We start from the raw sequence: 12,090 nt of genomic DNA on the forward strand, positions 1-12,090 counted from the left end.
TCCTAACTTTATAAAGTATGAAAGCCTATTGAACACATTAAGAAGGAAAAAAACAGGATTCCTGGGGCCCACCCTCAAAGATTTCAATTCTGTCGGTTTGGGTTGGACTCAAGTGCCTGCATTTCCACAAGTTCTGCAAGAGATTCTGACATGTACATGGGCATTTGAGAATCACAGGCATGGTTAGAGCTCCCTGGTAAGAGATCTGTCTCAAATATAATGGCATGGATTTTAATTAAAATACTCAAGGACCCCTCACTCAAAACGCAGTTCTTTTGATACCTCTGTTGGTAGACACACCTAATTTGATTAAAGACTTGATTTAAGGTATCTGAAAAAAGAGGGTTTTTTAAAAAGGTGGTGACAGGGTGTTGGGGAGATGGTTCTTCGCAACCAAACTCCTGCTAGATTGTCACAAACAGTAGTTGCACTTTTGTGTAAAAAGGTGTGAGCAATAATTGCTGGTAGTGATAGTTTTCACTCCACAGGTAACAACAAGATGCCTCTTTAAATTCCCAGCAGGGCTCAGTTTTATGGATGAGTTTATATCCTGTGCAGGAACAGATGTGTTTCAGGGAGCTAGAGGTAATCAGTAGAGAAGTAAAATTGCTCAGGAAAAACAAACAAACCTCCCTCTTAAACTCCGCTCAAATCTTTGAAGCTTGAGGAAGAATCAATTAACTTGTTAAAAAAAAAAAATAGCGTTGCATCTGCGCTTCCTGAGTTGTCTGGGCCACCCTGCAGACCTCGGGTTACCAAGTGAGGACCGAGCACTTTCCCTGGTCACCCCAGCCCAAAGGCCCTCTGTGCCTCTGGGCAAGGTCAACTCCATACAGACCTGGCTCCCTCACATCCGCTGTCGTTAGTCTACAGTTGTTCAAATCTAGACACTTGTCGACAGGGTTTTTGCCCAGCTTCTGCAGGAACGGCTCATTTTCCTCCATCCTGGATCTTAATTCCATTTCTGAAGTGATAGTCTTAGCTGTATTATAAAAATAAAGAAGAATTTGCTGTGAATGACAGAGTGTATTAAAGATGCATAATGATCGCCATAAGACAAGTGAGAAGACGGACAACAACGCTGAACTGGTCCCTTGTGAAACCTCATCTCAGAAGGGGACAAAACCTGACCTCTGTTCCTGCGGTCGGTGCTCAACACTGGCCGCTCCAGTGACCCGTTTCCTACAAAGGAGGCTGAGGAACTCCGTGGCTTTTCTTTCGTGGCCTGACCTGGGCTTCTTGCATGTAGATGGAGCTTTGCTTCTGGACAAAGAGGTAAACTTGTTAGCACAGCGTTTAAGACAGCGCTGCTGGAAGGACGCACAAACATCTTTCGTGAATGCAATGCTGGGGGTATGCCCAGGTCCTGGCCTCCTAACCAGACAGGTGAGGAAGGGGAAGCACTGCATTCACCACTGATGAGCTTCAGATGGCTAAAGGGAGCGAGTGAAGCACTCGCCGCTCATTTCCTAGACCCTTCAATTGACACATCCGGAGAGAGTAGCCCCTGGGAGAGCTTTTGTATTTTCTCAACTCCTGCCAGAGAATACATTCAGAAAGCCTCATGTGTCCTCGTCATTAGGGACTTCTTATGTGGCACCCTTACCAAGTTGCACTGTAATAATACCACACTACATGATATCACTACAATTTTTAAAAGTTAAATAAATAAAAATAAAAAGCTATAATTTTATTGAGTGCCTACTATGTACCAGGGCTTTACCTACTGCATGTGTCAACATTTAAGACACATGTGAAACACATCGTACTTTTGTAAGGAAAAATGAATAGGCATGTACTGACAGTGACTTTAAAGAGGTTTTGTAAGTGAAAATGTACAGTTTAAAACACATGCAAAGAGTATACTGGAATCCAATAGGAAAACATAAGTTCTGAATGTGCAGTAATACTCTACTACCCCTGACAAAACGTATACAACCACATAGCAAAAAAGAAATATATTAGTACCATTGGAAATGAAAAGATAGTGGCATTACAGTAGTAGTAAATTTAGACTAAAATATTAGCAGGATAATAAAAACTCCCCCTCTCCTCCACAGTGTCTGGTGCCTTGCTATTTTCGTTTTGTTTTGTTTTGTTGCTTTGTTTTGTTTTGTTTTGTTTTCTTGGTGGCTTGCTATTTTTAAGAAAACCACCTACAGGCTGTACATCTTTGCGGGGACGGTTGGTGTTGCCACATTCTACCAGTAGGGGGCAGCATCATCCACCTACCGTTTACCTCTTCATTTTGGCCTTCAATTTTTATTATGGTACATTGGATACAAGATGTTTTGTTTTGGGTAGGGTTGCCAGATTTAGGAAAAATAAAAATAGCACGTCCGATTAAACTTAAACTTCAGGTAAACAAGGAATCATTGTTTAGTAAAAGTATGTCCCAAATATTGTGTGTATTTTTTCTGGCAACCCTAATTTTGGGTGAGGAGAGTTGTGGATAGAGGATGTGAGTACAGGGCATTTTGTGTAAACTTAATGCAGAGTCACAATTACACTATTTCATAGCTTTGGAAACTGAGACTCAGAGAGACTGTTAAGTAGTAAGCAGCAGAGTCAGAATTTGAACCCAGAGCAATCGGCTCCAAAGCCCATTATGTGCAGGTGCTTTTTAAAGTTTTTGTTCTTAAAAAAATTTTCTCGGGCTTCCCTGGTGGCGCAGTGGTTGAGAATCTGCCTGCCAATGCAGGGGACACGGGTTCGAGCCCTGGTCTGGGAAGATCCCACATGCCGCGGAGCAACTGGGCCCGTGAGCCACAATTACTGAGCCTGCACGTCTGGAGCCTGTGCTCCGCAACAAGAGAGGCCGCGACAGTGAGAGGCCTGCGCACCGCGATGAAGAGTGGCCCCCGCTTGCCGCAACTAGAGAAAGCCCTCGCACAGAAACGAAGACCCAACACAGCCAAAAATAAATTAAAAAAAAAATTTTTTTTTCTCTGCATTGTATCTTATTGCTCTCTCTTTTGGTTTTTAGCTTTTTATCTCCATAGGCTCAACCTACAATCGTGCTCAAGTTCCAGCCTCACCAAACCTTCTTCTTCTTTGTTTTCTCCTCAAGCCACTGTTGTGTCAATCATTTCCTTTACTGTCAAATGTTTGGAAAGAATGGTTTGTACTTGCTGACCCCATTTCTTCACCACAGTTACCAGTTAACCCTCTACATTCTGGTTGCCACACTCGCCTAGCCAAATAAATTGTTTCTCAGAGGTCACCACCAATGGCCTATATATGGTCAGGCCATTCAAGATGGCTGTTCTCTTGCTCTCTGTCCATCCCCTGTTCCACCAGGCCCTGCTTCACTCACATGACTATCCAATCCTCTTAATTACTGGGCTTAATCAGTAACTGTGTGCGTGCTTGCCCCCTGCCCCTGCTGCTGGTTTCCGTGGTAACTGAGGAGCCCACCTGACATCAGTTCCCCTATAAATGGTAGCCTCCTTCTCCACCAAGTAGTGAAGGCTGTTGCCATGTCCTGTCTGCTGCCGGCCATCCATGGAAGGAGTGTTGCTCCAGGACCTTTGTGTAAGATGGCCCTTAACCAATGAACTCTGATGTCTCTGTTGTCTCGAGGCTTTTTCTTTGGTCTCAAGGCTGAGCAGCTACAAGATTTGCAGGCTGGTGGGGTGCGGTCCACCAACCAACCAGTTGACAGATTCAGAAATCTCTTCTCAGACCACATCCTACTTGGAAGCTCTGTAATATTTATATGATTGGCAAGTCCAAGGCAGCACAGCTGGAAAACCTGGTTCAACTCATGGGTCCATCAGGTAAGCAAGTCACTTAACTTCTCTGAGCCTTGGTTTACTCATCTATAAAATGGAAATTATAATTCCTGCCTGGTTCATTTCTCAGGAGCATAGTGACTTAAAGTTACTGAGGCCTCCCAGGAAGATGGGACTCTGCAATGCCTTTTACATCAGAGGTACTTTGTAAACATTTGTTGAATGAACAAATAACTGAATGAACGAATGAATATTAGTTTTACAGTTCCTCAATTACCAAAATAAATCAAGATGACAAATCTTTATCAAACCACCTAAGTATAAATATGAGTACCAATTTATGAGGCCCCCGGGCATCTCCTTACAGACCATATATTTCTTTTTTTTTTAATCTATAAAACCCTTCCTTCAAAAAATATCTTATGTCACACCTCAATATATAAAACAGATGAGTCAAAGCTGATGCAGGTTGGCTGGCACGCCGTGGAGGGTGCAAAGTGACCACACATAAGCAGCTCCATGGAGTGATTCGGGGCCTTTTCTGGCTGCTTTACTGCTGAACCGAGCTCTTGCTTCTCCAGGTGATTCTGTGAGCCAAGCAGTATCTTCTCATTAGGTTCTTTTCCAAGCTAAACCTGTAGGGGTTTGTTTCCGTTGTTTACAACCAAGAATCCCAATGCTTTCATGAAACATTTTTACATGCTTGTAACATGGGTGATGCTGTACAGCGAACCGAGGTAACAAGTTCCTGTTGCCAAGGAGCTACCTGTCTAATGGAGCAGACAGACAAGAAAGCCACAGAGGGTCCAAAGTCCAGTGGGTGGGTCTTGGGAAGCTTCCAGGTGAACGTGGTAGATAAATTGCACCTTAAAGGGTGAGTGAAAGTCAGCCAGGTGGGTGGACATGAGGGAGGGAAAAATGGGGGAGGGATGCAGAGGGAGGATGCCACAAGGGAAGGTCTTTCCAGGCACAGGGACCCACTTCGGGGGAATGTGGCCAGTTCAGGAAACAGTCAGTCAGAATGTCAGGAGTAGAGGATGAACATAAGATTGGGGGGAAGGCAGAGGTTGTGAAGAGATATGCAACTGATCACAAACACCTTGAAGACCATGCTGGAGAGTATAGACTTTCTCTTCAAGGCAAGAAAGACTCAGTGAAGGATTTTAAACCAGTGAGAGACACCACAGTATCTGTGGTTTGGAAAGAGCACCTGGTAGCAGTGTGGAGGACAGGTTGGCCATAGAGCAAGACCAGGAGTAGAGAAACCAGGGAGAAAGCTGCGGCAGTGGTGCAGGCAAGAGACGATGAAAGCCAGGACAGCAGTGGAGAGGAGGAATGAGGTCCCAGAGCTGTTTGGAGGACAGAATTCACGTGACTCCAGGGGCCACTGGATTTGGGGAGAAATGGAAATGGAGAAGCCACGCATGGTGTTGCCCTCTGGGATAACCAGCTGACTGGCCTTGCACGGTTAATTGAATCATGGTCATGGGTATCCATTAACCATGTTCCTGAAGCTCCAAATCATACTTTAGAACAAATATCAACAACTTTCTGATTGCCTTCTTTTAAAGGTAGACGTCTTAATTTTCTACTTCCAAAAATGCATTCAATCTGCTTACAGGTAAAATGATATTTTTGGCATTTGGTGCAAATAATCTGACGGACACGAGGGTAAGTATAAATGAAACAAGATTGGCCATGGATTGGTAATTGTTAGAGGGAGGTGGTCATGGGGACTCATACTGTTCTCTCTTCTTTTGTATATGTTTGCATAAAAAGTTTAAAGTGTTTTAAAAATACATTTAATCTAATAATATAGTGATGGCATTGTATATGACACATAAATTTAGAGAGAGATTTGGCAATATTTTCATAACCCTTGTATTTGTAATCTGTGTTCTGGGAATTTATGCTAATTAGCTGAAACAGAGTAAAGCAGAAAATAGGGGAGAGGGAAAGCCAAAGATATTCACTAAAGGGCAGAAAAGGAACTTTAGTAATTATGGCATAGGCATGTAATGGAATATTACACCACTGTCAAAATAAGGCATATGAACATCATGTAACAATATGAGAACTGAGCAGTATAATATGTCTCAGTAGGATCACAGCTCCGTGTAAGATCAAGCGGGCTTTATAAGCTCTTACAACTGTACAAAGTACGTCCGTTTGGCCCCAGCTACCTCTCTGACTTGTCTCCCACTACTCTCATCCTCTCTCCATCTCTCATCCTGCTTCAGCATGCCTAACCTCCTGGCTTGCTCTCAAGCACTCCAGGCTCATTCCCATCTTGGGCCTTTGCATTTACACATCCCTTTGCCCAGAAAACTACTCCCACAAATACCTGTGTAGCTGGCTTCATTCATTCTACGTGGCTGACTTTCATATCTCAACTGAAATGCCACCAAATCAGAGACTCCTTCCTTCCAACCACATCTAAAATAGCACCCCCAGCCCATCATTCTCTGTATCCTCAGCCTGCTTTGTCTACATATGACTTATCACACAGAAATTATATCTGCTTTTGGTTCTTTATGTACGTAAATGTTCTCTTTTTCATGGCTGTACTTCTAATAACAGTGACTGGCACATAGCTGATACTCAGTGTTTGACTGGTTGGTTGACCATAAATGCATGTATATGAATGAAAGGCTGAAAAGAATCTTGAAGAAATGACCATTTGTGTTAGAATGAAAGGAAATAGGGTATTTTTCTCTAAACCTTTCTGCAACGTATTACTTTTGATACTTTAAAAGGAAAGTGAGGGGAATTCCCTGGCGGTCCAGTGGTTAGGACTCCATGCTGCCACTGCTGGGGGCCCGGGTTCAGTCCCTGGTTGGCGTCCCGCAAGCCGTGTGGCATGGCCAAAACAAAAAAGGAAAATGAGCAATATATTTAAAGCATTTAACAAAATAAATGCTTAGAACAGACTCATTAGGTTTTGGTGTCTCGTCGCTGGGTCGAAAATCAGTTGTTTTAAGGTCATGGCTCTCTTTTCTGTTTTCAGCTTTGGGGGACCTGAATTTTGACCCCCCTGATGCATTTGTTGACAAATGAAGTCTGGGATTTAGTTTCTCCATCTGAGGAACTCTTTTTCCCTGTTTGACTCATGGACAAGTTGAAGGGTGTCTTTCTCAATAAGCCATCTTCCTGTGGTTTTCTGTTTTCTAGGATTTCAGAAGAAAACAAGAGTCTGTCAAGCCTGTGTGAAATCCTAACTTCCTTACACCTGTCTTTATTTCCCCCTTACTTTCTGTTTTTATTGCTGGTAGTGTTTAACATAAAAATAAGAAGGATGCAACCCAGGATCCTGGAACTAACAGATGGTAGCAGATACAAATCCAAAGCAAATTTGAGTTTTAAACTTTGCCTTATTTTATTGTGAGATACAGTTCATTAAATACCACTTTGGCAAGTGCATTAAATGTGTCAATACTTTTAAAATTTCAACAGTCAATTAAAGTTAACTTCCGGGAGAGAGAGCGTCAGAGCACTTGGCATGCCTCTAAGCTGTCTGGCCCTTTGCAAAACTGTCGCCCAGAGGAGTTTGCTTCCAGGGACCCCAGTTGCATCTCTTGGCTTACCGTTTCTTTTTCTCTTGGCATTCTCACCTTCTCTACTGCAGCCCTTGACCCACACCCCATAGAAACACAGTAAAGAATTGAACACATTGGCAGTAAATAATTAATTCACTCCATAAACAGAACTCACTGTTCTCGATGCTAAGAGATTCAATGATAAACAAGACACAGCTCATATCACTGAAGTCTTAACCTGGTGGAAAGATGGTTACACTGGAGCAAGGGCTGTCAGGGAGGAGAGACCCACGTAGTCAGGGAACCCACAGTTGGACCAAGCCTGTCTTGGAGCACAGCCTTTGAACAATGAGTGGCATTGCCTGGGTTTTGAAGAACTGAGATAGCTAAAAAGAGGAGAGAGAAGGAAGTGTCCCAGGCAGAAAAATCAGGCTCAGAAACTTCCAGGTATGAAGATCTAAAGGAGCCTGGGGTTACCTCTAGGAGTGAATTCTGGTCTGCCTGGAGCAAGAATGGAGGATGGAGGTTAGGGGTAGTTCTGGTATGATTTGAGGCTCAAGATTTACATGGGTAAATCTATGAATCCCTCCGGGGATTTGCTTACATTTTAAGAGAGGGTTCAAGACTTAAACTAAAGGGATAAAACTATAAATGAAATTTTAGATTCTGTTAATAAAATTTAGATTCTGTCCTTAGGCTAGGGCCTAATAGGTATTCTTAAAGTTACAATGTTCATGGCTTCCTCCCTATAAAAATAGGTCTTACAATGTTCCAGAATGGTTCAAGAAACATTTTGCACACAGGGGATCCTCAAAATGACTTTGTAGAGCCCACCTCCATGCTTGGGGGATGGAAATTTCCATACACACGGAGTACTATTTTAGAAGTCACAACTGGGCATCCTTTTTTTTTCTCCAAACTAGAAGCAGGATCCGGCCCACCAGGTTTATGCAGGAACAGACAGCAAGGAAACCAGACAAGTGTTCCAGCCACAGCCCCATAGCTGACCGAGCCTCAGTAGGTTGGGTGGGAAAGACAGACCTTCAGCTTGTGAATCCAGCCACAACCTGCTGCCCTGACTGTCCCATCCTGATTCCACCATCACCCCGGGGGCGCTTTTCCTTTCACTGGTCCCCTGGCTCCCACCCAAGACTTACCTCTATGGTCATTTTCACTCAATTTCACCTTTGGGAGGTTTGTACACTGCCATTCTTTGGAGAGCCATCACAGTAAATGCTTTTACTTCCCCCCCCAGTTGCTGTGACTCCAACTCCCACGTCTTAAGAAAACACTGCTGGATGGTGCTCCAGGATGTGGTAATTTCCCCAAGTGAAACCCCACCCAGCTGGTGAGGCCCCGCTGGTTCTATGTGCAGATGAGTACACCACAGAGCAGGATGGGAAAGACCAGGGAGCCAGGGAAGGTCAGAAAGTACACAGGACTCGAGTGATCGGAGGAGGAAACAAAATACCGTAGGGAACAAGGAAGGCAGAAAGAAGAGGAAGGCAAGAGAAGGAAGCAACTGAGAGCTAACAGGGAATCAGAAAAGGAACAAGTGCAAGAAAGGCAGACTTGTGAGAACAAGAGGGAAAGCACCTGCATATTTCTTAATATACAGTGGGTTAAGCAGTAGGTTACCATGCTCACGCTTAGAAAAGAAATTTTTTCAAAATGTATTTGGGAAATTTCTCTTTATATACAAACTTGTGCAAGTACTCAGGCTTCCCACACCAACTCGAGCTTTAAGAATGGCTTCCCCCTTGTCTCTGCACTGGGTTTTACTCTGTGAAGGTAAATCCTGGAAACTGGATTTGGGGAAATTTTCAGATCACAACATAACCAGAATACAGCAGCTAAAAACCAGGGTTTTGCCTCTCCTCCCAGGATCAGAGGCGTTCATTTAAGAGCCCTCTGGGGAAACTAATGGCTGGCATTTAATAGAGTAGTTACTGTATTATATTTACTGTATTATCATAGGTAAGGTTACTTGCCATGAAACCCCAAGGATAATACATATTTGGCATGTAATTTCTCTTGCACTGAAGCGATTTTTGTTTTTGTAAAAGTGAGGCATACTTTTTTTTCTTTTCCATCCTGAGGTTTAGGCTTAACGTATATTTTAAAGCATTTTTGAGGAATGCTTTCAAAGGCCTTAAAATTTTTGATCCAGTGTTTTCAGAGTGAATCATATTTTCAATGTTGCTTCTTAAAGGGAAATGCATTTTCTTTCTCCACAAAACTTACTTTATTAAAAAGCATAACACATGCTACAACATGAATGACACTTGAGGACATAAGAGAAGAAAGCCAGTCATAAAAAAGGCAAATACTGTATGATTCCACTTACATGAGGTATATAAAGCAGTCAAATTCATAGAAACAGATAGTAGAATGGTGGTTGCCAGGGGCTTGGGGGAGGGGGAAATGGGGAGTTGTTGTCTAATCTGTACAGAGTTTCACTTTTGTAAGATGAAAAAGTTCTGGCGATCTGTTGCACAGCAATATGAATATATTTAACACTACTGAACTGCACACTTAAAAATGGTTAAGATGGTAACTTTTATGTTATGTGGGGGTTTTTTTACTACAATTAAAAAATTTTTTTTAATATATTAAAAAAACATGATTCACAAGGCTAAGACTCTAAATGTAAAGAAGTTTTAAGAGTACCTTAATCAATTTCTGCTTTTATTTTTCTTCTTATGTATGTAGAAGTACAACATGATTTTTACAAATCCATAACTAAATGTCTAAGTAAGTTTTAATAAGTATAAAGTAAAAATCCTAGGTATGTATGTATGGCTGTGTTGGGTCTTCGTTTCTGTGCGAGGGCTTTCTCTAGTCGCGGCAAGTGGGGGCCGCTCTTCATCGCCGTGCGCGGGCCTCTCACTATCGTGGCCTCTCTTGTTCCGGAGCACAGGCTCCAGACGCTCAGGCTCAATAATTGTAGCTCACGGGCCTAGTTGCTCCGCGGCATGTGGGATCTTCCCAGACCAAGGGCTGAACCCGTGTTCCCTGTTGGCAGGCAGATTCTCAACCACTGCACCACCAGGGAAGCCCAAAATCCTAGGTAATTTTTTAAAACTTACTTCAGTCACTCGGTTCTAAAGCATTCTGGCAGCATGCAGTGTCTTGAGTTACATGTCTGATGGGCTTACTTCAGCCCTATTTAGACCTCTTGCCTTGAAAACATATTATTGTAGATATATTTCTTGCATTAGTTAATATTACTATTCTCAGTTAATTTAAGCAGAAAAGGGATGTATTAAAAGAATGACAAAACTATTAAAAAGATGAGAAAGGTAAACATGTGTTTACCTCCACTCCTTTTGAACCCCATTTAAACAATTAAGGAATTAAAAAAACACAATCACTTCATGAATCTGTAAGGATAAAGAGAACTGGACAGATGCCAACAGAATTTTGGAATCTAGAGAGCATGAGGAGGTTACATTTGCCTGACTTTACAGTTAATTCCCTGCAAAGTTTGGGGTAACAGATTTTTCAAATTTCAGAATCCCCAAAGGTTCAGTAAGTGAACCAGTGATTATACCAGGTAACTCTGAAGGAAGAGGTAGGAATGGGTAGGGCTGAAAACAGGATGATTAGTTTAAAAGTATAAGAAGTTAAACTATTAAATTCCATTTCTCTCCCCAGGGCAGACAGGAGACCGCCCTCATCCCCCCACCTGGAAAAGATAGAAAGTTTATTTTCAGAAACTGTTGAAACACAGAGGATCTGGATTCAGAGACACTGGTCATGTTTCGAGTACCTTATTGGATAGGGGGTGAAGTAAAGTCTGTGTACGGAAGCATGAGATCTCTCCCTACGACCCCTTTAGTTCCTCTAAGAACACACTGGCAACCAAGCTTAATCACCGTCTTCCTGCACCCAATAGAGGTAGGTGCGGGGATACCTACCTGGGAAACTGACCAGCCCAAGAGAAAAAACCTGCAGATATTGACTGTGTAGAGCCCCTCAACTAAAGGAATCTGTTGCTGCCCAAGCAATTACAGAGAAGCCCACTGATTGACAAGTCCTACCTATATACACAGAGCCCCTCATTCTACGAGCGCTCGGAGGGCCAAAGACCTCAAGATAGTTGAGGAAAGACTCTGATATGAAAATGAGATGCAGAAACCGTAAGAAAAAGGGAACTTGGAGAAAATAAGGACAAAGTAAGGAGAAGAAAAAAAGTTTTTAAATCACTATTATACTTTGAGAGTTCTTGGGCCCATAAACCAAGAATCAGAAGATGTAAAAAGGGGGAAATCTAGGGAATAAAGGAACTTCTAGAAATTAAAAATGTGATCATTTCTGTGCAAGATTAAAGTGGCAATCGTGTAGTTTTGAATCTACCTATTCCTCTAACAGTAACCACCACCACAACAAACGCACAACAATTATCTACTATAAAAGTAGTAAGGTATCCTGTGAACTTCGAATACAAGGAAAGGGCGGATTAACTGATAGCAGAAAGACCCACAGGGTATCAGCAAGTGGGCAGCAGGAAGTCGAAAGCAGGCAAAGGGTCTCTGGTGGCACTGAACAGCATCCGACTTGTAATCAAACTGCCAAAGGTACTTACCCTAAAATCTAAATGTGCCCACTCAGCATAGAAAGCTAATTGGGTTTTTGGGGAACAGTGCCAGAGCTAGGTTCTAAGGGTGAAGGCAAAGGAAAGATTAGATGGTGTGGGACAGTCTGGGCCCTACTAAATCTCAGAACTAACCAATTGACCCTCCTTTCCAGGACAAAGTCCCTCACGGAGAAGGATCTGCTGGCAGTAGAATCTAAATTGAGCAGCACAGAGATACTAT

General features: G+C 42.7%; 1 protein-coding gene across 1 annotated transcript in view; it reads right to left on the bottom strand.

Annotated features, from left to right (window-relative positions):
* Positions 1 to 6,845, bottom strand: part of LRRC31 (leucine rich repeat containing 31) — a 31,206-nt gene extending 24,361 nt beyond the window's left edge. Inside the window, 4 exon segments of the mRNA XM_007197534.2 lie at positions 839 to 982; positions 1,176 to 1,182; positions 6,662 to 6,748; positions 6,750 to 6,845. Of these exon segments, the coding sequence (XP_007197596.2) occupies positions 839 to 982; positions 1,176 to 1,182; positions 6,662 to 6,748; positions 6,750 to 6,845 (334 nt within the window).
* Positions 6,846 to 12,090: the final 5,245 nt, after the last annotated feature.

The sequence above is a fragment of the Balaenoptera acutorostrata genome, chromosome 4 (assembly GCF_949987535.1).
Source record: "Balaenoptera acutorostrata chromosome 4, mBalAcu1.1, whole genome shotgun sequence".
Lineage (NCBI taxonomy): Eukaryota > Metazoa > Chordata > Mammalia > Artiodactyla > Balaenopteridae > Balaenoptera > Balaenoptera acutorostrata.